We start from the raw sequence: 27919 nt of genomic DNA on the forward strand, positions 1-27919 counted from the left end.
TGCATCCATACTTACAGAGTAGACAGACATTTTTAAAACTATGAACCTTTGGAGTCTCAACGTAACAGCAGAATAGCAAGAGAAAGAAATCTGAAACATGTTTCATTCTTTTATATATCTCAAATCATTTTCTTTTATCATTATTTAAGCCTTTTCATTCTCAGACCTTCATAACTTGCTTTTACATATCCCAATAACTTGCATTTCACACATCTTAAGTTACTTTCCTTCTTCCCAAAACTTTCATTTTATATTCCCATTCCTAAAACCTTTACATCTTAGATATAAACCCCCACATAAACTTGACTTATACTCAAACCTCACAACTTACTTAAACTTTAAAGTTCCATATTTTTATACCTCAAACTAATTCCTCAGATCCAAAATATCATACTCAAACACTCATGACACACTTAAGATTTCAAATTTTTACATCTTAAGCTAATTCCTCAAACCAAAAAATCATTTATCCAAGGGTACATGAAAAAACTTTGCCCCAACAAGACAACCAACAAAGCTCCAGAACAATGACAGCCTGATGTGCTCTGGGGGGAGTGACCCTCCAGGCTCACACTAAAAATTGTCCAGACGGGGGCTTCCACATCCCCATCAATTAAACAGACCTCAGGAGCTTCCATATCCCTGTCTCCAGGGTCCGGAACATCTTCAAGGACCCTATGATCCTGGCCCTCCAGCACATCCTCTGGCTGCATGCCATAGGCACTGACCATGACTGGACCACACCACAGGTCTAGCGCACCTTAGAAAGTGAAAATACAGAGTCACACAGAGACGAGACCAGACAGACGCAGGAACTTACCCGCCTGTTAGGAACCCTACAGATCGGGGTCTGGGCGTCGTGGGGGATCCTGGACAAGCCCCCAAATGTTGTGCCTGCATCACAAGACCCCCAAGTAAGACCACCACAGAGCCAATATCCGATGCAAAACACACAGGGGTTTATTGATAACAAGCCTGGGCTTGATCTGTGTCCAACACTCTGATGCAGCAGGTGCAGGAGGACGGCCCTGAGTTCTCAGAGTGAGGGGTTTTTAAAGGGAAAAACTGTAAGCAGGATTGGTACAAGGCTTTGCATCATATGATTGGGTGAGGGTGTGTAGTCTTTGAATTTACTAGTTGAGGGTTATAGTTATCATTTTTGGGCAGGCCTGGAAAGTCCCAGCCTTTGTCCTTGAGTTGCCATGGAGGCTAACTGTGGGGGCTGACTCAGTGGCCCAGGCTCTGTCGTTGACTCGTGCACATAGCTCTAAGTTGGTGAGGGGTCCCAGACAGTAAACAACTGACTGAACCTTGAGCAGTCAGAGTACATGCAGAAATGGAGCCCTCCCAGAAACTGCTTGCTTAGGTCTCAGGAAACTGAAATTGAGGACCGATCTCCAAGAGGAGACTGAGAAGCCTATTATGGCATCTGCTTGGTCCTTTCAAGGGAAAGGAAGCCTGTGAGCTGGAAAGAGTATAGAGAATTTGAGAAGGTGAAAAAGGCTAGGAGGATGCATGGACTTTGAAATGTGTAATAGGTACTCATGATACTAGGGGACCCTGAAGGCCAGCATGCACTTGGGTATACTAATAGGCACTACAGATAGCCATTTGTCTCTTCTGGAATTTGGGGAAATGGAGTTTCCTTGGACCTGACAACTCGCAAACATAAAATAAAAGTATTTAAAATAATATTTTAAATTAATAATAACTCCCAGTGCTAGCCCCCATCACTCCTGCACATGTGGAGAAAGGGTTAGTAGAGTCAGGTTGGCAACACTAGAGTGCAGGGATATGCTTGTTTTAGGAGGTTTATGGCCTGTGTCAGTCTCTGGGGATCCAGCTAATGGTTCATCCTCAGGTTCCTTCAAGGCCTTACATAGGAATTTAGCTACCATGCTAAGATGGGAAATCCAGATTCCAGAAGTTCCTCCATGACCAAGAATTCCCTCAGTTGTTTCATGGCTGGGTTTTCAAGATAAGGAACATCCTTGCAGTGACTAGAAAGGCTCCTTATGCTTGGGGTTAGCATTAAGACACAGGAATTGGCCAGGGAATGGTGGCGCACACCTTTAATCCTAGCACTTGGGAGGCAGAGGCAGGCAGATCTTTGTGAGTTCGAGGCCAGCCTGGTCTACAGAGCGAGATCCAGGAAAGGCGCAAAGCTACACAGAGAAAAACTCTGTCTCGAAAAAACGAGAGAGAGAGGGAGGGAGGGAGGGAGGGAGGGAGGGGGAGAGAGAGAGAGAGAGAGAGAGAGAGAGAGAGAGAGAGAGAGAGAGAGAGAGAGGAATTGACCTTTTGAGACAGATTTGGGCCTTAGGGGGGAAACATTACATTCACATGAGGCTAGTTTTTGAAGAGTTAGAATATGCAGTCTTTTAAAATATATTGAAGGACTGAATTCAATTCCTCTCTCAACCATGTGGGAAAATACAACACAGAACCACGGTAGAAGGAGAAAGCGGCCCTCACTCCACCCACAATCTGCTTGTGCCTTAATCTTGACTTGCCAACCTCCAAAAGCACAAGTAATCAATTTCTATTTTTTTATAACTTACCAAAACTCAGGAATTTTTGGAGATCAGGAAGAAACCTGTATGCCTGGATATGGCTCCATGACCACAGCTATGGAAAGGATGATTTACTGTATAGACAACTCTGGTTGACTTGTTTGTTTGTTTGGTTTGTTTTTCAACAGGTTCTCTCTATGTAGCCCTGGCTGTCCTTGAACTTGAAGATCCTCCAGCCTCTGCCTCCCAAGTGCTAGAATTAAATGGGGGGGGGGGCACCACCACTCAGCAAGTTTTTTTTCTTGCTCATTTTCAATATATCAACCATCAACTCACTGGGATACTAAGAATGATTATCTGGATGAGAGCACAGGTGCCCATCAGGGACTCATATATTTAAGTTTTTGTATTTGGTTCTAAGATATTGTTTAGTAAGGATTAGGAGGTGTGGCATTGTTGGAGGAGGTTTGTCACTGGGGATGTGTTTTGAGGTTTCAAAAGTGCAGGCCAGGCTCAATCTCTCTCTCTCTCTCTCTCTCTCTCTCTCTCTCTCTCTCTCTCTCTCTCTCTCTCTCTCTCTCACACACACACACACACACACACACACCCTGTCCTGCAGATCAGAATGTAAGCTCTTAACTGCTGCCTCAGCCCATGCCTGCCTGTGCCATGTTGCCTACCATGACAGTCATGGGCCAACCCTCTGAAACTGTAAGCAAGTCCCCAGTTAAACGCTTTTCTTTGCAAACTGCCTTGGTCATAGAGTCTCTTCACAGCAATAGAACAATAACCAAGATACTGGGTGACTTAGCAGACCCAATCTGGTGCTGGAGTTCCAGGAAGTTCCTAAAGAGTTCCCAGTTTTCAGTCCACACTGGAATCCAGAAGTGGGTTCTAACACTGGCAAAGGAAGGCTCAGACTAGATGAACTTGCCAGTGAGAGTGAGGGCAAGCAGACAGAAAAAGTACAAGCTTCCTTCTGCCAGCTGAAGGTGTGAGCCAGATATAGGGTGGATCTACTGATTCATAGGATCCAGAATTTGGGACAGTCTCCACCTCAAATAATTTAACAGAGGAAAATCCCTCTCAGGTGTGCCCCACTGCCTGGGTTTCAGTTCATTCCTAATATACTCAAGGTGACAAGATTAGCCATCACAGACTCCCAATGTCAACCAGAGACCACCATCCATTTCTCCATAGTCTGCGTCTAATGAGAAGGGAATTGACTTTCTTGAGTGTGTATATGATGAGCTTTATAAATAAATAGTTATTAAAGTGTTAGGGAGCAAGTGGAAAAGGAACCATGCTGCCTGTCCACTAATAGATGAATATCAGTGTCTACAACCCACTGAAGGACAACACTCTGGAGCCTGTTGCTGGCATGACCAACATTCCTTCTATTATTATTAAAGTGGAAAGTATCCTTCCTGTGGTTTTGATGGCAGATGTCCCACAAAGAATCATGGGTTTGAACAGGAGTCACTGAATGGGGAAGGTGTGGATCTTAGGAATGGGGGCCTTGCCAGAAGTCAGTCACTGGCAACAGGGGAGAACTGGATGTAACCAGCTTCCTCAGGTCCCTACTGCCCTAGACACCTGCCGTTCCTGCTACCTTGCCTTCCCTGTCCTCAAGTGCAGAAACTGAGGAAATCAGCATGATTTGTGCCCAGACATGGTTAGTTCATCTTTTGCTGCGAAGTCACAAGGAGCCATTGTGAGGAATGATAGATACCTGGCCATGTACAGAACGCACTAGGGCTGGTTTCTGTCCACACAGTGTGGTAGCTGTTGGTTGGTGGATCTCCACACTGGTGAGCTTCATGAGGACTCTGCACAGCTGTTGAACCTCATCAGAGTGAGTTCCCTTCTGAGGCCATGGCTTTTGTGGCGTTCCTGTTTATTTATTCATTTATTGGTTTCAGGAATGATTGTCCTTATTTTTGTTTTTCTTTATACTCTCACATTTTTATTTTTGTATTCTTTCTTGATCTATGTCATTTTCACTTTGATTTATCTTTTTCATGTTTTTAATGCATTAAAAAACATGCATTAGTTTATATTAACTGCACATCTTGAGTAAGTAATCTCACAGTAACATTTCCATACATACCCATGAATTTTGAACACATTCCTCTCATCTCACTAACTCCTGCCCACTGATTCCAAGTCTCCAGTGCTTCCCTTTTTATTTCAAGCCCTCCCACTCTATGTTTTGTGGACTCCTAGTCTAAGGACTGAGAGGCTACATTGGATGGTCTTTTTTCCCTTTTTTGTTCTTTTTTTTTTTTTTGCGTGGGGGGTGTGTTTTGTTTTTTTCAAGACAAGATTTCACTGTGTAGTACTGGTATCCTGGAACTTATTCTATAGACCAGATTGGCCTTCAATCAAGAAATTAGAGTGATTCTGCCTCCCTAGTGCTAGACTAAAGGCATGCATCATCACTGCCTACCTAGAAGGTGTTTAAGGAAAGGCACAGATTGTGTCTGTGCTTCAGGAAAAAGTCTCCTCCTAGGTGGTTATCTTAGGCTGGCAGGTCAAAAGTCATGGCTCCGAGCAAGGCCAGAGATGAGATTATATGGAAGAGGGCAGCTGAAAAGAATTCAAGAACAGAAAAAATGAGAGTCTAAAAAGAACCTGTTCTTTGAGGAAGAAAAGAACTTTCCTTGGTGGGACTTACCACACTGTCCCTCCACCATCTTCTGTCCTTCTGTCTGATGGACACTGTCCTTGCATGGGTCATTTTCATTTTCTAACTTAAGTGGTGTGCGATCACAGGACTAAAGCTGTGTGCTATCACACACAGAGGATGGGGACAATCATGATTTTGAAGCAAAGGATCAGTTCTGCTGGCCTAAGAGCACAAAGAACATGTTCAGGAACAAAACTGCCCAGTGCTGGAATCATGCCCAGCACTCCACAGACCCACCCCAAACACCTGTCCCTTTGGAAAAGGAGGGGACATTTCATTGACAAGGACAGTCTTTACCTGGTTTTCCCAAACCTGGCCTTGAACAAAACACCTTATCTTTTCTTTGTTTGTTTATCCAGACAGGGTTTCTCTGTGTGTGGTCCTGGCTGTCCTGGAATTCTCTCTATAGACCAGGCTGGCCTTGATCTCACAGAGGTCTGCCTGCCTCTGCCTCCCAAGTACTGGCATTAAAGGCATGTGCCACCACCTCCAATCTTAATCTTTTCATCTTTGGAGAGAGGTGGTGGGTAGCAGGACCTTCATGGTCCAACAGCAAGGCCCTTCAGTCTCCTTCCTGGATTTCCCAGGTGTTGATGATGAGGGAGGGCCTATCCTCTGTGACTTTCAGAAACCTAATACCTGATAGAGAACTGGCAGGTAGGACTTGAGTGCCCATTGCTGGACAGTACCCATGTCTCCCTTTCATTGTGTGATGATTTAGTCTGCTAGAATTGCTAGCCAGTGCTTAAGTGTGGAATGTGTAAACATGTGATGCCTTCAGGTGGTGTGAACGTTTTCTTGACAGAAAACATCCTTCTTGACCTCTTGTAAACTTCCATCCAGTTTCTTTGGCTCATGTCGCATAGCTGGTTCTGGGTGGGTCCTGTGAGGTCCATCTAATGTGCAGAACCAATGACTTCTGATGGGAGGTGACAGCAGCGTAGCTTCAAGAACATGGAAAAGGCTGCCCACAGCCCTCCCACCTCAGTTGCTGATGTCACACTCACTGGGTCCATGTCCTGTGTCTCACAGCAAACGATATTTCTGAAGCAGTGGGAACCTCCATCACGTACAAAACAAAAGCAGTCCTTGCTCTTCTCTTTGCTTTTGCTTTTTGGTTTGGCAAGACAGGGTCTCCTGTAGCACAGGCTAGCCTCAAGACTACTGTGGAGCCAAAGACAACTTCAACTGCTATTTCTCCTGCCTCCACTCTCCTAGCTTTAATAATTGCCATGTGCTCACCTTTCTGAGACTTGGTTGTTTCTCTGTCCGTTTATCGGCCTTGCATCGGTGCCCCGAGGCCCCAGAGGCAGCACCCCTCCAAAAAACCCCGAGAACCATACATTTCTGGTCCCACTGGTACCAGCTAAGCCACAGCCACTAAATTCAAGTTTTAACTAAGACTATTGTTCTATTTACCAATAAGAACTCAGGAATCAGATGCTGGGGAGAAAATCTGCTAGATGAGAGGCCGAGAAGCAACCAGAAGACCTTCCTTTTTAGCCAGAGACCCAAGGAGAAAAGTGTCCCTGCACTCGTCCCAAACCATAAAGACCCAAATTAAGTCCCTCCCAGCTCCTTCCTGTGCATTTCTCTATCCATATTCCTACTCCCTCCTTCCTCTCAATGGCTAATTCCTGTCAACTAGTTGCTGGCTCCACCACCTGACCCAAGGGTAATTTTATTACCAGTCTCTGAGTTTCTCAGTGCCATCAAATATCCCATAACACTTTCCTGTTTTTTCCCATTGAGCTCCTATATAATGTACATCAGCTGCCCTGAAGGACTCTCCTTAGGCTGGACACAGCTAGTTGTATCATGCCTAATTGTGAGGTGTGTGTGTGTGTGTGTGTGTGTGTGTGTGTGTGTGTGTGTAGTGTGTATAGTGTGTGTATAAGTGTGAGTCTGTGTCTGTGTCCTGCCAAGTCTCTGTTGAAGCATCAGTCACAAAACAACAGTATTAAGATCTGGGGACTCCCAAGCACTAAAGACTTGCTATACAGCAGAACATGTGGCCTCTAGAAAAGGGCTTGATAGACTGAGTTCATGCTTTTCCTTGACCATGTGAGAATACATACAAAGTACCAATTAGAGTTAGAAAGCATCCCTGTTACACACTCAATTTGTTTGGTATCTTGATCTTGCTTTGCCAATGTCCAGACACACAAGCAACCGATTTCTGTTGTTTATAAGGGACAAACTAAGGCATTTTGTTTGAGAGCAGAAGGCCTAGGGTGCCAGGATAGGGCTCCATCTCTTACACATGTTGTCTATAGGGTTCTGGCTGACAAGTACTTTCTTGATCATTTTGAACATATCAGGCCACTGTCTTCTGGGATCCTGGACTTTGGTGAGAAGTCTCAGGAACAATGGGGACCATGTGACAAATGAGGCAGTGGGATCGGCACTTTTCCTTAGTTCATGAGCTGGCTGTTTGGAACCTGGGGTCTATGCAGGGACACTTTGCTCAGCCTGGGAGAAGGGGACTGGACCCGCCTGGACTTAATCTACCAGTTGAGCTGAATCCCCAGGGGGAGTCTTTGTCCTGTAGGAGATGTGAATGGGGGGTGGGATGGGGGAAAGGAGGGCCAGGGGGACAGGAGGGGGGAGGACAGGTGAATCCAACGCTGATTTGTAAAAGAAAAAAAAGGAAAATAAACTATATTGAAGTAAATGGAAAAAAATGATGTGAACTTTCAGCCCCACAGATGTTAGTCCTAGGTCCTGGGTGCCATGGAAAACAGTATTTTCTCACAACATCCCAATGTAGTCCTATAGGACCCATCAATCTGAGTATCTATACAGCAAACCATCCTGGACTTTGGTGAGAAGTCTCAGGAATAATGGGGACCTGAAACAAATGGTGTCAACTTTCTCCCAGCCCCACAGATGTTAGTCCTAGGTCCTGGGGTGCCAGGGAAAACTATTTTCTCACAACATCCCAATATAGTCAGGAGCTGTCATCCTATAGGACCCATTGATCTGAGTTAAAAATAATATAACTTGAATTTTTTGAGTGTAGACATGATGAGTTATTACAAACTTGTCACAGAAGGCTAGGGTCCAAATGAAGAGCAAAACACTCTCCACCTACTAAGGGGAGACTATCAGTCTGTAACTGAGGCAGGGCCAATGCTCTGGAGCCATTGCCATTCTTAGGACTCCTTGTTTTATTATTAAAGTGGAAGGGTCCTTGTTAAGGTTTGGGTGTCAATGGCCCACAAAGAATCAAGTGTTTGGACACTGGTCCCACCAGCTGACACCATTTGGGGAATTTTTGGACCACAGGAAATGGCCCTAGCAGGAAGAAATGGGTCACTGGGAAACACTGAGGACAGCCATTTGAGTGAAACCAGGCTCCTCAGGCCCCTACTGCCCTGCTGGCCAGACTAGTGAGCTGTGCTGAGCCCTCATTGGTCCATTTCTTGCTGTGATGTCACAATGACAGACACCTGTGCACTCACAGCTCTGGCTGAGGCTGCCTCCTGTCCTTACAGTGCAGGAGCTGCTGGTTGGTTGGAGAGGTGGTGTTCGGCACTGGTGAAAGAAAGAGTTGACGTGGACTTTCGGGAGCTGTTGGACCCCGACACTGTGAGTTTCTCTCCAAGTCTGTTGACTTTATTTGGTTTCTTGTTCTCAGTGAATTTGTCTATTGGCTTGCTTTATTTTTCCACTCACTTTTTCATGTTCTTTATTATTTTCTATTTGACTTTCTATTCTTTTTGATGTGTGGGGTAATTCAAGACAGGGTTTCTTTGCGTAGCTCTGGCCTTCCTGGAACTTACTTGTAAACCAGACTGGCCTTGAACTCAGAGATCTGCCTGCCTCTGCCTCCTGAGTGCTGGAAATAAAGGCATGTGCCACCACTGCCCACCAGTTTGTATTCATTTTTAGGTTATGTTTCCTGAGGTAGAATATTTTGATATTTTTGTTTTATGGGTATGAGTATTTTGTCTCCATGTATGTCTGTGTGCCACATACCTGGTACCCGTGGAGGTCACAAGAGGGAGACAGATGAGCTGAAGCTCAAGTAACAGGTGGTTGTGAGCCACCATGTGGCTGTTGGGCACCTAACCGGGGTTCTATGAAAGAGCAGGAGTTGCTCTGAAACACTAAATCATCTCTCCAGCCCCTCTGTGTTTGTCTTTACCTCTTCCTTTATTGTCATGTTTTTCTTCATTTATTTCTCCTATTTCAAGCCTTTTCTTGGTAATATGGCACATAGAAGCCATTTAGTTAGGACAATCACAGGAACACCTGTAATGCATTTTTGATCACATCAATCATGTGATTAACCTGTGCTGTTATGCTTTCTTCTCCCACTTCCCCCTCCACTTTCCTAGTAAACCCTTTTTAAGTTGACGACCCCCTCCTGCTCCCAAATCCCACAGAGGAGAGAAAACAAGCAGCACATTTGCAGGACTGGCTTTTCCCAGGTAAAGCATCTGCTCCAGTCTGTCCTTGTTGAGAGCCCCAGTTTCATCCTGGATGGCTTCCCATGGCTTGACTGTGGCACTCTTGCCCTTCATTCCGTTTCTATATTGTGGTGTTTGTCCTCTAAGCATGCAGAGCAATCCTTGTAAGGATCCTTGTGAGTGTGTTTTAACCATCAAGTATGGCCTTATTAATGTGTTGTGGAATTTGGTGAGAAGTATTAGTAATATTATTAATGACTATCACATCCATGTTCATCATGGAAACAGCCTTTTTTTTTTTTTTCTTAATAGTGTCCTTTCCTGGCTTAGGCATGAATGAGTTTGGAACTGTTAAGTCCTTTCTATTTTGTGCAGTTTGGAGGAGCACTGACATTTGTTCTTTAGGGGCTGGAATGAATCATCAGTAAGTGCCTGGTCCTGGGCTTTTCTGTGCAGAGTCTTTTATCAAAAATACTTTAATCTTGTTGTTTATTGTCTCTTCTCAAGTTGAATTTGTATCTAGAAATTTCTCAATTTCATCCACATTTTCCAATCAATGAGAAGGACCCCCTGGTTTTAACAAACAGATTAATTTTGGGGTGGGGTAGGTTTGAGAGATTACCCAGCAGGTAGGAGCATGTACTGTTCTTACAGAAGACCTAGGCTTGCCTCCCAGCACTCCCATGACCCACCATAACTGCCTGAAACTCCATTTCTAGGGGATTTGATGCCCTCTTCTGACCTTCTAGGTCATGGAAAAGAAATCATACAAAAAGCATCAATATTTTAAGTTATTTGTACTACCTGTGAGTGTGTGTATTGGCACCCTCGAGTGTGCATGTGTCTGTGTGAGTCTGCCCACATGGGCACATGCATGCATTGTATGGATGCTCTCAGAGGCCAGAGGTGTAGGCGCACCTAGAGCTGGAGTTAAGGCAGTTGTGAGTCGTCTGACCTGGGTCCTGAGAACCACATACAGGTCTTCTGAACTCCTGAGCCATCTGCCCACCCAGGCACACTGGATTTGGGGATGTCTGTTGTCTTATCAAGTGCTTTTGCATCTGATTTTATTAGTGCCTTCTCTCTCAGTGAGTGCTGAGTTCATGTAAGAGGATGATTATCCTTCCAAAGAAACGTCTCTTAGCTTCTGTGACCCCTTGTTTTATTCTCTGTTTCTGGTTGATTCCGACCAATCCGATCTGTGTCTTATTCTGCTATCTGCTGCTTTGGAAGGTGTTTTCTTTTCTTTCTGAGCATTGCATCCCTATTAGGTTGTCTAAAGTAATTCTGACTTTCTTTTCCTTTTGGATGTAGGAATTTGTATTGATAAACAGTCTGGGCCTGATTTGGACTGTTTAAAATTCCCCATTGAGGCTTTGGTTCTAGCCTTAACAACAAGGACCTGACCATGGAGCAGGCCGGGGAGGCCCACTGCTCTGCTGAGGAGGCCTTCACCGATGACTATAAGATGATGATGACCCTGGCCCAAGGACATTTTTCAGAGGTCAAATTGGCCTTTCACGTGCCCACAGTATCCTGTGTGGTTGTAAAAATTCTTAGAAACAAGAAGAAGTATGCCTCATTTATCAACAGTGAAGTCAGCATCATGAAATCCCTTGCCCATGCCAACATCGTTCAATTGTTTCATGTGGTCGAGACCAGAGAGACCACCTACCTGGTGATGGAGCATGCATCAGAGGGAGACCTGCTGCATCATATACTGGAACTGGGGTCCTTAGAGGAGAGCGAGGCTCGAAGGTTGTTTATCCAGATATTGCATGCAGTGCAGTACTGTCACAATAACTCGATTGCTCACAGAGACATTAAGGCAGGGAACATCCTCCTGGACTGCAAGGGTAATGCCAAGCTTGCCGATTTTGGCCTTTCGGCCAAGGTCATGCCTGAGCAGAAGTTTAGGGGTTTCTGTGGAACTTTATTTTACTGTGCCCCAGAACTGTTTGGAGAGGAGGCCTATGATGGCCTTGCCACTGATGTGTGGAGTTTAGGCGTGCTCCTCTTCCTCATGGTCACCGGGCACTTTCCCTTCAGAGCTAGGTCTGTTGAGCGGGTGAAAGAGCACATCCTTGCCGCAAACTTCAAGGTGCCTCCACATGTTTCCATGGACATTTACAATGTCATCGTCAAACTGCTGATCATCAACCCTGGCCGGAGGCCCACCATAGGCCAAATCATGAGGTTCCCCATAGTCAGGAGCAGTGAGGCTCGGTCACCACCTACTTCCACCCAGGCTCTCCCAGGCACCCCCAGCCCTAGCATTGTCAAAGCCATGACAGTCATGGGGTATAAATCTGAAGAAATCGTTGAGTCTCTGAGAGACCAGAAATACAACCAGGTGATGGCCACTTACCTAATTCTACAGCACCAGTCACCTGGGGGAGACTGCTACCATCACCAAAAGAAACCCGTGAGAGCCATGCGGTCAGGCCTTGACCTCAACCTGGCAGATCTTCACACTTTCCCTGTGTCCTTATGGAGAGCTACCGAGCCTGCTCCCCCCACCTTCACCTTGCCATCTAAGACCAAGGAGAGAGAAGAGAAGAATGCCAGGCAGGGTGGCACAAGGCAGAGCATGCCTGCCGCCCTGTGCTGCCAGCCAAAGAGGATGCACCATCCCTATCTAACCCACCTGTTCTATTCCGCGACTGATTCCTTCACAAGCAGCAGCCTGGAAAGCATTGAGTATTTCACACATTCGGAGTTCGGGTCATTCGGTTGTCACTTGGCCAGTGTCCAGCCACCTCTCTTTCTGGACACCTCCTCTCCTAGGCCACACCAGAGTGAGACTCCAGGTGACACAGACAACAACTTGTCCTCCTGCAGTCCACAGGAGGAACTCTGGAGCTCCCAGGAGGCACCTCAGTATTTCACCCCCACAGGCTCCTCCCCTTGGGATACATTGCAGGAAGAGACTATGACCCAGGATGAGGCCATAACTCATGAACTGACCATGACAGAGGTTGAAGCTATGACCCATGAAGGGACAATGACCCAGGATGAGGTCATCACCCATGATGCAACATTAATTCAGGATGAGGTTATCACCCAGGATACCACCTTGTCCCAGGAAGGGACAACCTTGACCCAAGATGAGGTCATCACTCAGCAAACCACCTTGACCCAACAAAGGACCATGATCAAGGAAGGGAAGATGACCCAGAATGAGGCCATAACTCATGATGCAAACATGATCCAGGAAAAGACCATGAACCATGATGGGACCATGGTAAAGAATGAAACCATATCACAGGAAGCGACCATCATGCAAGTAGAGGCCATCATTCAGGATGCAACCATCTCCCCAGAAGCCACCATGACCCAGGTTGAGAACCTCATTCAGGAAGAGGCTATCACTCTGGATATGGCCATCACCCAGGAAGTGGCCATCACCCATGGGCAGCCCCAGGATGCAGGCCCAGCTTCATCCCGAACCCGGAGGCATCACAGCTGGAAGGGGGTCAGGAAAACAATTATGAACTGCTTCAGAAACCTCTGTTGCTGCTGCCTGCCACCTTCAGAGAGAGGCCGAGCCTCCCGCAAGAACCTGGCTCCAAAGGGAAGGGATCATGGAGTCACCCCCAGAACCAGGTGGGTGCACTTACCTCATTTTATTTGTGCTTCTCCTCCTGTCCCTTGTGGTAAAGATGCAAGTGCCAACTTGTGGCACACTTGTGAACTTATCAAACTGTCACTTCAGAGAGAACAATCCCAGAAAATCTCTCTAGTGTGACCTCAGAATTTTTGAGCTACAAGTGGACACAAAGATGCTGATAGGAGCAGGGAGAGCAGGAGGCGGGGCAAGGCCAAAGGAGGCAAAGATCCCATGGAGGAGCAGTGGGGAGCTTAGGCACTGCAGGGCCAGCCCAGGAAGTCCTGTGTGTTCCAAAGCCACTAAGAGTCTCCTTCCTGTGTCTTTCTATTTTGAAGTCCTGAAGAGGTCAAGCCCCAGCTCCATGGCTTGTGAGCCACGGGTTGGGGACCGGTCTGGCTGAGAATCGGACAGCCCCACAGGGAGCCAGGCCGGATGTCCAGGAAGCAGTGTGGACACAGGCCCCTCCTGCAGAGGAAGAGCTGTCCACCCCAGCGCAGATCTCTCCAGGTAAAATCCCAGGCAAGAAGGACAGGCTTTGCACAGGGTCTTGCTGAGTGGAGAGGGCTGAGGTGCAAAGGGGCCCTAAGCTGTCTCATGGAACTATAGCCCCTTGCCCTCTTCCCCTGCCTGGCTAAGCATCAGAGATTGCCCTCTGGGTAGTGACTCTCCTTTGCTCCCTGTTTCTGGGCAGAGAACAGGGTCTTCTCCATGACGTGAGACTCCTCTCCCCAGGGTGAGTATTTCTAGTCAGCTTGTCCTCCCTGCCCCAAGATGGGTTCCCAGGTTCAGATTGTGGACAGTAAGCAGCCCTGTAGGGCTCCAATAGAGGGTAGCTGTGGTGATTGTGTTCCCCAAAATGTTGTACACTCTAATAAATTTATATGGGCCAGAGGAGAGAACAGCCCCTAGAAATAGGACCAGAAAATGGGGGCACACACGCCTTTAGTCCTATAATGTGGAGAGCAGAGATTCATCTGGATCTCTGTGAGTTGAAAGCCACACCAATACAGCAAGGCATGGCGACTCATGCCTTGAATCCCAGAAAGTGAGCCTATAATCCCAGGAAGTGATGTCAGAAAGCAGAAAGGTATATAAGGCATGAGGACCAGGAACTAGGCAGGTTAAGCTTTTAGGCTTTTCAACAACAGTTCAGCAGAGATCTATTTGGATGAGGACTCAGAGGCTTCCAGTCTGAGGAAACGGGATCAGCTGAGGAACTGGCAAGGAGAGGTAGCTGTGGCTTCTTATGCTTCTCTGATCTTCCAGCACTCACCCCAATACCTGGTTCTGGGTTTGTTTTTATTAATAAGACTCTTTAAGATTCATGTTACAGGCCGGGCGGTGGTGGCGCACGACTTTAATCCCAGCACTCGGGAGGCAGAGCCAGGCGGATCTCTGTGAGTTAGAGGCCAGCCTGGGCTACCAAGTGAGTTCCAGGAAAGCTGCAAAGCTATACATAGAAACCCTGTCTTGAAAAACCAAAAAAAGAAAAAAAAAGATTCATTCTACAGGTAGCATCCTGCCAACCTTTTGCAAGAACCCCGAAAAGTCATCAGAGTAAGAGACACTACTTGAGTCCTCACACCCAACTCAGAGCAAAGCTTGGGACAATCTCTACTGAGGAGTGACTCCAGAGCTGGCTGAGTCTTCTCTCAGCCAATACTGCCCTCTAGTTACTCACCTGCTGCCTCTCCATGCTTGCTCCTTCAAGGCCACCATTCCCATTGGGAACTGGATTTCACACTCACCACCACATGCCACACCATGAGGCAGTGATAGGTGTCATGATATGGATGGAACCAGAAACCCTTATGAGGGGGCAGCAACCTGCTGTGGGCCCTGCCTCTTACCAGCCCAAGTCTGCACTCAGAGGTCCATATTCCTAAGATGGATTGTTCTTATACAGGTAAGCATGCTTTTGCACATCCTTTGGGCGAGTTTACTAGAAGCCTCCCCTGTCCATCCCACAGTCACATTGGTAAGGTCTCGTCTTGTATGTTCTTTCTCCTTCGACAGTGCCAATATGCCACAGCATGAGACACAGAAGAGTTTGTGTGACTGATGTGGATGGTACATCGATCTATGTGACTGCCTGATATGACATGAAAACAATGGTCCTGGTTTGATAATCATGCTATGCTGGCTTGGGTGTCCAACAACGTGTCCTGATAGTGTTCCAGCACTAGGAGAACACATCTGTCACATCTCTTCTGTCCTCTGAGCACCACTAAGGTCCCAGGACAGACATTTTAATGTGCTCAATCTGAAAAGAAGAGAGAACCTTATTCCACTCTGGGGTGAGAAGAGCACCCCAGAACCCCATGCTTACCAACCCATTGACAAAAACTTGGGAAAGTACATTCCACTGGATCCTTTGCTGGCCTCAGCCATTGGATCTCCTCAGAAAAAACTGAGGAGGACTTTTCAGACAACTCTGGCCAGTCTGGGAGGGAGATCTGGCCTCTCACATTGTGATCCCCCTTAGACAACTGTATTGTTCACGTGCCCCCATCTCCAGGAATATAAAGTCACTGGTGAGTATCTCTTTCTGTCTCTATCTCTGTGTCTCTCCTTCTCTCTCTCTGCCTCTCTTTTACAAGAATAACTTCCAGGCAGGTCAGCTCTTCAGTCTTAAACTGGACCCCCACGAGAATCACCAAACACTGAAGATTGTTATAAAGAGCAAACCCAAAAGAAAACATAAAATAAAAATTGCAATTGATTGAAATAGATACACGATATTAATCCTGACCAACTAAAAAATAACACACATAAAACCTTGAATGACCCACCCTAATAATAACAGTCTCACAGACGCATGCTAAGCAAGCACATTCCACCTACAACCAAAGATGGAAATTGGCTTTCATTCCTGACAGGTGTATTAAGGTGTCACATGCACAAGTCCACTTTATTTTCTGACATTTGCTTCTGTCTACTTTGCTACAAACTGTTTTCATCTGCTGTTTCGTTTCTTTGTCTGTCTGTCTGTCTGTTTTTTTGTTTGTTTGTGTTTAGAGACAGGGTTTTTCAGTGTAGCTTTTGTACCTGTCCTGGATCTCATTCTGTAATCCAGACTTACTTGAACTCACAGAGATCTGCCTGGCTCTACCTTCCAAATCCCAGGATTAAAGGCATGGACCACCAGCGCCCAGCTCCTCTGCTGGTTTATGTGTTTATACAGAGTATTGCCCTGCAACTCAGGCTGGACTGAATTCGGTAGAGAGTCCAGACTGGCTTTAAATTCCTGAGGGTCCTGCTGCCTCAGTGTCTCTTAGGTGCACTGGAACACTGTTAGCATTTGTGGTTTAGTCAAAGTCTCCTATATCCCAGGCAGGCCACTCTGTAGCCAAAGATGACCTTGAGCAGGATCCTCATCATCTTGTCTCTAACTTCCCAAGGCAGAAATTCCAGTTTTAGCCACTGTACCCTGTTAAGTATGAAAAGCTCAAGGCCAGGAGTGAGTTGCAGGCTGAGTGGAATCCCGTCTCAAAAAGAATATGGAAATTCTGAACATTTTGAACTATCAGATCTGGACACGGTCTGGGGAGAAGGGGAATGGCTAAAACCCCACAGAGAAAGGAAGGAGTGTGTGAAAACTGGATGTGGCCGTGTCTTATGTCATCTGAGGCCTGTAGCTGAAGAGAGGCAAGCGTGGGAGCTTGCTGGCCTGAGGTCAGTGAGACACACTGTCTCGAATGGAGGTGAAATCCTGTGGTGGTGGAGCACCCATTAATCCCAGGACTGGGAGGCAGAGGCAGGCATATCTCTGTGAGTTCAAAGACAGCTGGTCTAGAGAGCGAGCTCCAGGACAGCCAGGTAAACTTGGAGAAACCCTGTGGCAAAAAACAAAAAACAAAAGAACTAAGGTGCAAAAGCAGTTGATGAATATTCCTGGTCTACATGTGTGCACAAAGGGTTAGAACAGACAGACAGACAGGAACACACACACACACACACACACACATACACACACACACACACACACACACACACCTGTGGTCACACATGCACCTTGCACAAACACTCACACTCTTTGTGCAGAGTTCTCCGCCCTGTCCTTACCCATACCCCTCACTACTGTCTATTCTTTGTACTCATGGCCTTTTCTTTTCTTTGCCAAAGCACATGACTCTTAAACACCACAGTGGCATAACTATCAGTCCCCTCTAATGAGGAATCCTCTCATTTTTTACTCTCCTCTTGTTTTGACTTGGGTTTTCTGTCTGTAGTTCAGGCTGCCAGTGTGTTTGAGGGGTTTTGATATTTAAATTATCTATGTAGGTGTGGATGACCTTGAACTTTTAATCCTTCTGCTTCCACTTACCAAATATAGGGACTACAGGAATTCCCCACCAAGCCTGGTTTATTTGGTCCTGGAGTCCAAACCAAGGGCCCCCTACATGCTATGCAAGAGCTGTTCTAACCGAGTCACACCGTTAGCTCAGACATGCAGGGCCAGCACAATAAGTCCTGTGTGTTCCAAAGCCACTAAGAGTGTCCTTCCTGTGTCTTTCTGCTTTGAAGTGCTGAAGAGGTCAAGCCCCAGCTCCATGGCTTGTGAGCCACGGGTTGGGGACCGGTCTGGCTGAGAATCGGACAGCCCCACAGGGAGCCAGGACAGATGTCCAGGAGGCAGAATGGACATAGGTCCCTCCTGTAGAGGAAGAGCTGTCCACCCCAGCACAGATCTCTCCAGGTAAAATCCCAGGCGGGACGGACAGGCTTTCCACAGGGTCTTGCTCAGACAGGAGGGCTGAGGTGCAAAGGGGCCCTAAGCTGTCTCTTGGAACAATAGTCCCTTGCCCTCTTCCCCTCCTGGCTAAACATCAGAGATTGCCCTCTGGGTAGTGAATCACCTTTGCTCCCTGTTTCTGGGCAGAGAACAGGGTCTTCTCCATGACCTGAGACTTCTCTCCCCAGGGAGAGTATTTCTAGTCAGCCTGTCCTACCTGCCACAAGATGGGTTCCCAGGTTCAGATTGTGGACATTAAGCAGCCCTGTAGGCCTCCAATAGAGGGTAGCTGTGGTGATTGTGTTCCCCAAAATGTTGTGCACCCTAATAAACTGATCTGGGTCAGAGAACAGAATAGCCCCAAGACATAGAGGCCAGAAAATGGGGGCACACACGCCTTTAGTCCTATAACATGGATAGCAGAGTTTCATCTGTATCTCTGTGAGTTTAAAGCCACACTGGAAACAGCAAGGCATGGCGACTCATGCCTTGAATCACAGAAAGTGAGCCTATAATCCCAGGAAGTGATGTCAGAAAGCAGAAAGGTATATAAGGTATGAGGACCAGGAACTAGGCAGGTTAAGCTTTTAGGCTTTTCAGCAACAGTTCAGCAGAGATGTATTTGGATGAGAACTCAGAGGCTTCCAGTCGGAGGAAACAGGATCAGCTGAGGAACTGAAAGGAGAGGTAGCTGTGGCTTGTTGTGCTTCTCTGATCTTCCAGCATTCACCCCAATACCTGGCTCTGGGTTTGTTTTTATTAATAAGACTCTTTTTATGCTACAGGTAACATCCTGCCAACCTTTTGCAAGAACCCCGAAAAGTCATCACAGCAAGGTACACTGCTTGAGTCCTCACACCCAACTCAGAGCAAAGCTTGGGACAATCTCTACTGAGGAGTGACTCCAGGGCCGGCTGAGCCTTCTCTCTCCACCAATTCTGCCCTCTAGTTACTCACCTGCTGCCTCTCCATGCTTGCTCCTTCAAGGCCACCATTCCCATTGGGAACTGGATTTCACACTCACCACCACATGCCACACCATGAGGTACTGATAGGTGTGGTGATATGGATGGAACCAGAAACCCTTATGAGGGAGCAGCAACCTGCTGTGGGCCCTGCCTCTTGCCAGCCCAAGTCTGACTCAGAGGTTCATATCCCTAAGGTGGCTTGTTCTTATACAGGTAAGCAGGCTTTTGCACATCCTTTGGGCCAGTTTTCTGGAAGCCTCCCATGTCCATCCCACAGTCACATTGGTAAGGTCTCGTTTTGTGTGTTCTTTCTCCTTAGACAGTGCCAACATGCCACAGCACGAGGCATGGAAGAGTCTGTGTGACTGATGTGGTTGGTATATCGATATATGGATATCCTTAATGTGACAGGAAACAATGGTCCTGGTTTGATAATCATGCTATGCTGGCTTCTGTGTCCAACAGCAAGTTATGATAGTGTTCCAGCACTAGGAGAACACATCTGTCACATCTCTTCTGTCCTCTGAGCACCACTAAGGTCCCAGGACAGACATTTTAATGTGCTCAATCTGAAAAGAGGACCTTATTCCACTCTGGGGTGAGAAGAGTACCCCAGAACCCTATGCTTACCAACCTATTGACAAAAACTTGGGAAATTACATTCCACCGGATCCTTTGCTAGCCTCACCCAATGGATCTCCTCAGAAAAAAACTGAGGAGGACTTTTCAGACAACTCTGGCCAGTCTGGGAGGGAGATCTGGCCTCTCACATTGTGATCCCCCTAAGACAACTGTATTGTTCACCTGCCCCCATCCCCAGGAATATAAAGCCACTGGTGAGTATCTCTCTCTGTCTCTGTCTCTGTGTCTCTCCTTCTCTCTCTCTGCCTCTCTTCTACATGAACAACTTCCAGGCAGGTCAGCTGTTCAGTCTTAAACAGGACCCCCAGAAAATCACCAAACACTGAAGATTGCTATAAAGAGCAAACCCAAAATGCAAACATAAATTAAAAATTGCAATTGATTGAAATAGATACATGATATTAATCCTGACCAACTAAAAAATAACACACATAAAACCTTGAATGACCCACCCTAATAATAACAGTCTCACAGATGCATGCTAAGCAAGCACATTCCACCTACAACCAAAGATGGAAATTGGCTTTCATTCCCTGACAGGTGTATTAAGGTGTCACATGCACAAGTCCACTTTATTTTCTGACATTTGCTTCTGTCTACTTTGCTACAAACTGTTTTCATCTGCTGTTTCGTTTCTTTGTCTGTCTGTTTTTTTGTTTTTTTGTTTGTTTGTGTTTAGAGACAGGGTTTATCAGTGTAGCTTTTGTACCTGTCCTGGATCTCATTCTGTAATCCAGACTTACTTGAACTCACAGAGATCTGCCTGGCTCTACCTTCCAAATCCCAGGATTAAAGGCATGGACCACCAGCGCCCAGCTCCTCTGCTGGTTTATGTGTTTATACAGAGTATTGCCCTGCAACTCAGGCTGGACTGAATTCGGTAGAGAGTCCAGACTGGCTTTAAATTCCTGAGGGTCCTGCTGCCTCAGTGTCTCTTAGGTGCACTGGAACACTGTTAGCATTTGTGGTTTAGTCAAAGTCTCCTATATCCCAGGCAGGCCACTCTGTAGCCAAAGATGACCTTGAGCAGGATCCTCATCATCTTGTCTCTAACTTCCCAAGGCAGAAATTCCAGTTTTAGCCACTGTGCCCTGTTAAGTATGAAAAGCTCAAGGCCAGTATAGGCAGGAGTGAGTTGCAGGCTGAGTGGAATCCCATCCCAAGGAGAATATGGAAATTCTGCGCATTTTGAACTATCAGATCTTGACAACATCTGGGGACATGGGGGAATGGCTAAAGTGCCACAGAGAAAGGAAGGAGTGTGTGAAAACTGGATGTGGCGGTGTCCTTATGTCATCTGAGGCCTGGGGCTGAAGAGAGGCAAGTGTGGGAGCTTGCTGGCCTGTGGTCAGTGAGATACCCTGTCTCGAAAAAGAAGGTGAATGCCCGGTGGTGGTGCAGCACCCTTTAATCCCAGGACTGGGAGGCAGAGGCAGGCAGATCTCTGTGAGTTTAGAACAGCTGGTTTAGAGAGTGAGCTCCAAGACAGCCAGGTAAACTCGGAGAAACTCTGTCTCATAGAACAAACAAAAATACCTAAGGTGCAAAAGCATTGGATGAATATTCCTGGTCTAAATGTGTGCCCAAAGGGTTAGAACAGACAGACAGACAGGCCAGGGTGGGCTCAGGTGCACATGTGCCCCCCTCCACACACACAGACACTCTCTCTCTCTCTCTCTCTCTCTCTCTCTCTCTCTCACACACACACACACACACACACACACACACACACACACACACACACACACACACACACACCTGTGGTCACACATGCATCCTGCACAAACACACACACTCCTTATGTAGAGTTCGCCAACCCTGTCCTTAACCATACCCCTCACTACTGTCTATTCTTTATACTCATGGCCTTTTCTTTTCTTTGCCAAAACAACTGACTCTTAAACCCCATGGTGGCATAACTACCAGTCTAATGAGGAATCTTCTTATTTTTTTCTCCTCTTGTTTTGACTCCGGTTTTCTGTCTGTAGTCCAGGCTGCCAAGGGCTGGCGACCCTCCTGCCCTCAGCCAACTGATCGGAGGGGATACAGGTGTGCGCCTGTCCTTTGTGTGTTTGAGGGGTTTTGTTTTTAAAATTATCTATGTAGCAGTGGATGACCTTGAACTTTTAATCCTCTGCCTCCACCTACCAATGTAGGGACTACTGGAATTCCCCACCAAGCCTGGTTTATTTGGTCTTGGGGACCAAACCCAGGACTCCCTGCATTCTGACCCTGGCAAGAGCTGACCCAACTGAGTCACACCTGTAGCTCAGGCTAGCCTGGGACTCACTATGTAGCTGAGGAAGACCTCCTGATGGAATTACAGATCTACAGCATTGAACCTGAATTTTTTCTCTCTTTTTTTCTTTTAACCTTTCTAGATGACCTAGTCTTTTTACTGAGAGTCTTTTGGAGTGCCACAAACATGACCTGTATCCAGATACTGCTCTTCTTCTGAAGCTGGTGAGCTGTGATCTGGTCAGGAGGGAGGGAAAGGAGGCTGTCCCAGTCCCATGCCCTCTCAAGGACACTCAGGTCAGTGTGCAGCAGTCCCTGGACTGTCACCTGTGTAGCCAGGCTGCTTTGAAGGACTGTTCTGACTAGCTTCCCTCAAGTTGGACTCATCTAACTCTCTATGCAGCTCCGAGGGACAGGATGGAAGGCACCAGCCTCAACCAGCCCATGTCCACACCTGTACCTGATGACACTATGGGATGGAGCCTCACCCCCACTGCTTGAAGGTTTAGTTCCCTCGCCCCTCGGGAGAATCTCATACCCCTCACATTTAGCCAGTTCTAGGGAGTTTGTGCATTTTTCTTAAGACTAGATGCTAGAGCTAGGATGAAGGTGTATGCTTATAATCCCAGGACTCTGGGGGCTTAGTCAGGAGACGAGCCATAAATTCAAGGCCAGCCTGGGCTATATAAGGAGCAGTAGTCTAGCTTTGGTGGCACTGTGAGATCTCTCTCTCTCTCTAAGACATAGAAAGTGAACAACAGGACTAGTGTTCCGTGTGCCTTGCATGCACACTGGTTCTTGGCCCTGAGTACTTGCCCAGCAGGAAATAAAACCAGGTGGAGCATGCTGGGAATCCCAGTATTGGAGGGTGGAGACAAGAGGATCAGGTGGTCAAGGCCATCTTCCAACGTGGAGAGATGGAGGTCAGTCTAGGAGGAATGGCACTAATTTAAAAGCAAACAACCCCTACCCCAAATCTTAATGCCCAAATCTGAGAAAACAGTGACATGGCAGCCCATAACAACCACATATTCTGTGTGATTCAGCGCTTTCTGATAGAAGAAAGTCCGGTGTGTAGATGTGCAGTAATTCTTTTCCCTGTGACTCACATCTGGAATTGCCCTGAGCATTGAGTTCATCCGGGTGCACACAGCACTGAAGAGTTCACTAAGGACTTCTAATGCTGGTCCTGTGGGAGGCACTGGGGAGCTGTGTGAGTAGTGCTCCCTGGTGATCCTGTGGGGGGCACTGGGCAGCTGTGTGAGTAGTGCTCCCTGGTGATCCTGTGGGGGGCACAGGGGAGCTGTGTGAGTAGTGCTCCCTGGTGATCCTGTGGGGGGCAGTCTGGAGGAAGGTTTGGAGAGCATCAGAAAGGCAGGTATGATGTTGGCCCTGCAATCTGTCAGAAACTCTGGTGTTGTGCCGCCACCTTGTGGCACTTCTATACCAGTTCCCTGTTAGAGCACCTGATTGGCTGAGGTCCCTGCTTCACCTGGTGCCAACAACTGTGGTGGTTGGGTGGGTTTGTGGGTGGGGTGGGGGAGGCTTGCTCGGCTATACCCATCTAACATGATTTTGTCCTTCCTTCTTTCATTCCTTTTCCCCATTATCATAGTAAAGGAACAAAATACCCTTCATAGCTCTGCTGACCAGGAGATGGCCTTGAAGAAACTGCAGAGACACACACTGCTATTCCTAACTCTGTTGTTCATAAGGCTAGACGACTGGGCAGTGAGTCAAGAGTGTGAAATCGACACTCTGGGCGAGATTCAGAAGCACAAGAGGACCAGGATAGTGAATGTCTGTTTTTACATTACCTGCTTTCCTTGTGAGATAGGAATTCGTTCCCCAGGATGCAAGAAAAAGAGTGATCAGGCTTGCTGAAGCTTGTCACCCCAGCACTCGGAGATGGACAGAGGTGCATCTTATTTTTGTTTTGTTTTACTGTTGTGATTTTTGTTTGCGTTTTTTTTCCCCAAAGACAGTGTTTCTTTGTTTGGCGCTGGCTCTGGAGACCAGGCTGGCCTTGAACTCCCAGATATCTACCTTTCTCTCCCTCCCGAGTGCTGGAACCAAAGGCATGCTCCACCACCACCTCCATTTGATGAAGGTGCATCAATCTTGCTGTCCTTGAGAAAGCCTGTGTCCAAAACACAATGTGTACAGCATCAGTGAACTAACATTTGAGGGAATACATGTGCTACATATATACAAGTTGGAGCATACATGTGTATGTATTCAAGGACACACATGCACAAGCACACAAGTGTAAACATATGTGTGAGTGATCAGCACACACACTGAAGTAAAAATAAGGATAAAGGATCATAAAGTTATTGGAAAAAACGAGATAGCTTTTTGGAAAACCTGACCTTCTGTGCAGGAACCTCCTGGTCAGCAAGACCTAGGAGAATGAGACAGGGTGATGCTGCTGAGAACACTGGGGGGGGCGGGTCCTCTCTGGATGCTCTATGGTTGACAGAGCACAGCAAGCCAAGATTTGGAGACTCTTATTATTGCTGAGTAGAATCCAGTTGGTGGACTAACAAGGTGATCCCAGATTAGCACTGTGGGCCACCTGGATGCCTCACCTCTCTAGAGCACGAGACAGGCACCTCACAGAAGCTGAGGAGGATTGCCCTGCATTTGAAAGCAAAGGCTACCTTGATCAATTCTACTGGCATTAACCCTCCCCCACCCAAACATTGCAATATGTTTTCTATGTTGGAAATAAAATGGCATTGTTAAATGAGCTTTTTGTTGTTTTGAGACAGGCTCTTTATGTAGCTCTGCCTGGCCTGGTACTGTGCAGCCCATGCTGGCCTTAAATTGAGGCATTGTGCCTCAGATTCCCGAGTGGCTGGGATCATAGGTGTGCCTCATCACTGCCTTCTTCTTATGGGCCTGTTTTTGTTTCCTGGCTTTTATATAGGGTCACATGTGTTTTAGGCTGGTGTTGAACTTGCTATGTAGCAGAGGCTGTCCTGAACTCCTGGTCCTCTTATATTGCCTCTTTCATGTTCATATCACAAACCTGGGCCACCCCACTGTAGCCTTAATGTGACAGTTTGTGCCCAGTCTTATTGCATCTTGTTATGCCATGTTTGACTGGCATCCCTGGGAGGCCTGTTCTTTTCTGAATGGAAACAAGGGAGCAGGGGATCTGGGGAGATGGGAGATAAGGGGAGGGACTGAGGGAGTAAAGGGAGGAGAAGCTGTGGTCAGGATATGGTATATGAGAGAAGAATAAATAACAATTAAAACTCAAAAAAATGTGAGCAGAAGACCATGCAATCTTTGGATACAGATAACTGAGTGACTTTAAGTGTAGACATTTTCTCACAGAATTAAAGAAGATCTCTTCCCTGTAGTTTCTCACCTATGGGTGAGTGGTGGTTTTTGGTGTGTGTGTGTGTGTGTGTGTGTGTGTGTGTGTGTGTGTGTGTATACATGTCTGTGTATATGTGTGTTTTTAGTGTATGTGATGATTGTGAAATATGAAAAATGTACAAAATTATTCATGAAGCTATTGCCCAATTTTTATGGCTTCAAGGGAATGGGAACAGAGAGAGTTGAGGAAGGCTGGAATTACTAAATTTTCCTCTACAGATCTTAGCACTGTCTCTCTGGTTACAGTAACTGCATGCCATTTTTATTATCTTAAAAATAATGATAAAATTAACTTGAAAAACAATGAAACTTTTTATAAGATTTCAAAGACAAGATGATATGTAAATAGTGACAGACATAGCAACAGGGCTCTGTGAATAAAGGCACATGACACCAAGCCTGAGGTCCTGAGTTGGATTCCCGGAACCCACAGGGTGGAAGGAGAAAACTGACTCCCAAAGCTGTCAGATGCACCTCCACACATGCCCCGAGGCATGCCTCTCCCTCTACGTAAAAATAATAAACAAACATGGTGAAGAATGGTGGGGATCGCCCTGCATTTGTCCCCGAAGATACACACATGTCAGATATGTCATAATGTCACTGGAGGGGCAACATGGCTGACCCTGCCCTGAGTGAGTGAGAAGATAAATACCTCTGCAGGCAGCAGTCTGTGCCAACTCCACTGCCTTGACGGCCTTAAGAACAGGAAATCTTAGAGCAAATTCTCTCCAGTCCCTTTAGGTGCTTCTTGGTCTTCCAAGTCACAGCCCACAGCACTGAATGGATTAGCCACTTTGTGCAGAGATGTATCATCGTGTGGGGTAGAAACATTAAAATAATATGAACATTGAAGTGGGAATTCCATGGACGTTATTATCACTGCAACCTCTGCTACCTTCAAATGATTCCAGTGCTCAGATAACAAGTGACAAGGCAGAATTAATTCCTCAAAGCATTATAAAGTTCCTTAAGCCTAAGGCAGAATCTTGAATACATTGTTGAATTCTTTCATATCCTCATGGCTAGCAGATTGACAGCTGCACATTTGGCATGCTTTGTTTTTTGGATTTTATTTTTCATTGCAGATTTATTTGGCAATGTACAGTAAATTTTGTAAACTTGCATCAAGTTTATGAATAAAGAACCATTTTTTAAAAAAGATCTCATTAACAATTCTCATACCTCTAGAGAAGATAATATTTGCTTTTAAAAATTTTTTCTATAGGTACTGGAGAGAGAGCTCATGGTTTAGAGCAATTGTTGCTCCTACAAGAGGACCTGGGTTTGGATCCCAACACCCAATGGTGGTTATCAACCGTGGCACTAGGCATGCCCATGGTACACATACTCATGTGCAGGCAAAACACTCATCCAATGTCCCTTTAAAGATGTTCCCATGGAAATACAGAACAAATCATTCAAAATAAATGAAATTCTAATGGAAATTGGCCCTAGGGCTGGGAGAATGGCTCAGCAAGCATGGGGAGCCAAGCTCCATCCCAGAATCCACGAGAGGAAAAGCTGTCTGTGATCCACTTAAACACAGCTTCCCCTGTGGAAACTGCCTAAGCTCTTGCTCAAGTGATTTCCTGCCCAGCTTACATCTCAAGTGACTGCCCTGCATTTTGTGTGCATGTGTGTGGATGCATACACACTTTTAATCCCAGACCTAGGAAGATATACACAGTTGGGTCCCCAGGACTCACTGGTCAGCCAGCCTACCAGTGAGCTCTGGGACAAAAACAGCCTCAGTCAAAAAAAATATATTAAACACTTCAGTGATACCCAGGTTGTCTTCTGGCCTCCAAACACATGTACCCACATGTGCACTCACATACACATGTACCTCCAAGCACACAGACTGGCAGACACATACACATACATGGATGTTCACACATACACCCACACACACATTAAAAAAAGCCTCAGTTATTACATACTATAGTTGCCACCTGTCCTCACTAGTTTTTTTTTTTTTTTTTTTTTTTTTTTTTTGGTTTTTCGAGACAGGGTTTCTCTGTGTAGCTTTGCGCCTTTCCTGGGACTCACTTGGTAGTCCAGGCTGGCCTCGAACTCACAGAGATCCGCCTGCCTCTGCCTCCCGAGTGCTGGGATTAAAGGCGTGCGCCACCACCGCCCTGCTGTCCTCACTAGTTTTATGTTAACTTGGCACATGCTAGAGTCATCTGGGAAGAGGTACTATAGATGAAGAAAGTGTCTCCATAAGATTGGCCTGAGGGCCGGTTTCTCAGAAAATTGGGAATCGATATCTCAAGACCCAGCCATACACTCTTGGGCATATACCCAAAGAATGCTCAATCATACCACAAAAATACATGCTCAACTATGTTTGTAGCATCATTATTCGTAATAGCCAGAACCTGAAAATAACCTAGATGGCCCTCCACTGAGAATGGAGAAAGAAAATGTGGTACATATACACAATGGAGTACTACTCAGCAGAGAAAAACAATGACAGCATGACATTTGCAGGCAAATGGATGGAACTAGAAAGTATCATCCTGAGTGAGGTAACCCACACACAGAAGGACAGACATGATATGTACGCACTCACAAGTGGATACTAGATATAAAGCAAAGGACAATCAGACTGCAACCCACAGAACCAGGGAGGCTACCTAGCAGGAAGGACCCTATGATGACTGTGGCTTATAGTAAGTTTTGGTTTTGCCCAATCACTGGGCAAGCTTTAGTG

At 46.4% G+C, this 27919-nt stretch overlaps 3 protein-coding genes across 61 annotated transcripts in view; all 3 read left to right on the forward strand.

The window, feature by feature from the left end:
* The window catches only part of LOC143272428 (sperm motility kinase-like), a 76610-nt gene extending 52048 nt beyond the window's left edge, over window positions 1-24562 (forward strand). For 2 of the 17 annotated variants that reach the window (XM_076567201.1, XM_076567202.1), the window contains 7 exons: window positions 14939-15133; window positions 15244-15761; window positions 17755-17926; window positions 18748-19143; window positions 19250-19766; window positions 21954-22035; window positions 22214-24562. The gene's annotated coding sequence lies outside the window, so the exon portion shown is untranslated. Of the gene's footprint in view, window positions 1-14938; window positions 15134-15243; window positions 15762-17754; window positions 17927-18747; window positions 19144-19249; window positions 19767-21560; window positions 22036-22213 lie in introns of all 17 variants that reach the window. The other 15 variants (XM_076567213.1, XM_076567216.1, XM_076567204.1 and 12 more) reach the window with 15 other exon arrangements.
* LOC143272429 (sperm motility kinase-like) lies at window positions 4289-24562 on the forward strand. Of its 42 annotated transcripts, none has more exons than XM_076567262.1 (13): window positions 8700-8793; window positions 10932-13223; window positions 13563-13734; window positions 14939-15133; window positions 15244-15761; window positions 17755-17926; window positions 18748-18798; window positions 18950-19143; window positions 19250-19766; window positions 21561-21621; window positions 21954-22035; window positions 22214-23728; window positions 24410-24562. In XM_076567262.1, the coding sequence occupies exons 2-3, from the start codon at window positions 11026-11028 to the stop codon at window positions 13597-13599; spliced, it is 2235 nt and encodes a 744-aa protein (XP_076423377.1). In that variant the 5' UTR covers window positions 8700-8793; window positions 10932-11025; the 3' UTR covers window positions 13600-13734; window positions 14939-15133; window positions 15244-15761; window positions 17755-17926; window positions 18748-18798; window positions 18950-19143; window positions 19250-19766; window positions 21561-21621; window positions 21954-22035; window positions 22214-23728; window positions 24410-24562. The 42 variants fall into 42 exon arrangements, with proteins under 42 accessions (XP_076423364.1, XP_076423355.1, XP_076423350.1 ...); XM_076567261.1 differs by having other exon boundaries at window positions 22214-23023; window positions 23426-24562; XM_076567263.1 differs by having other exon boundaries at window positions 22214-22313; window positions 23426-24562.
* LOC143272430 (sperm motility kinase 2B-like) overlaps window positions 8710-27919 on the forward strand; it is a 37809-nt gene continuing 18599 nt past the window's right edge. For both annotated transcript variants that reach the window (XM_076567271.1, XM_076567275.1), the window contains exon 1: window positions 8710-8793. The gene's annotated coding sequence lies outside the window, so the exon portion shown is untranslated. The remainder of the gene's footprint in view (window positions 8794-27919) is intronic.

This window comes from Peromyscus maniculatus, chromosome 3 (genome assembly GCF_049852395.1).
Source record: "Peromyscus maniculatus bairdii isolate BWxNUB_F1_BW_parent chromosome 3, HU_Pman_BW_mat_3.1, whole genome shotgun sequence".
Lineage (NCBI taxonomy): Eukaryota > Metazoa > Chordata > Mammalia > Rodentia > Cricetidae > Peromyscus > Peromyscus maniculatus.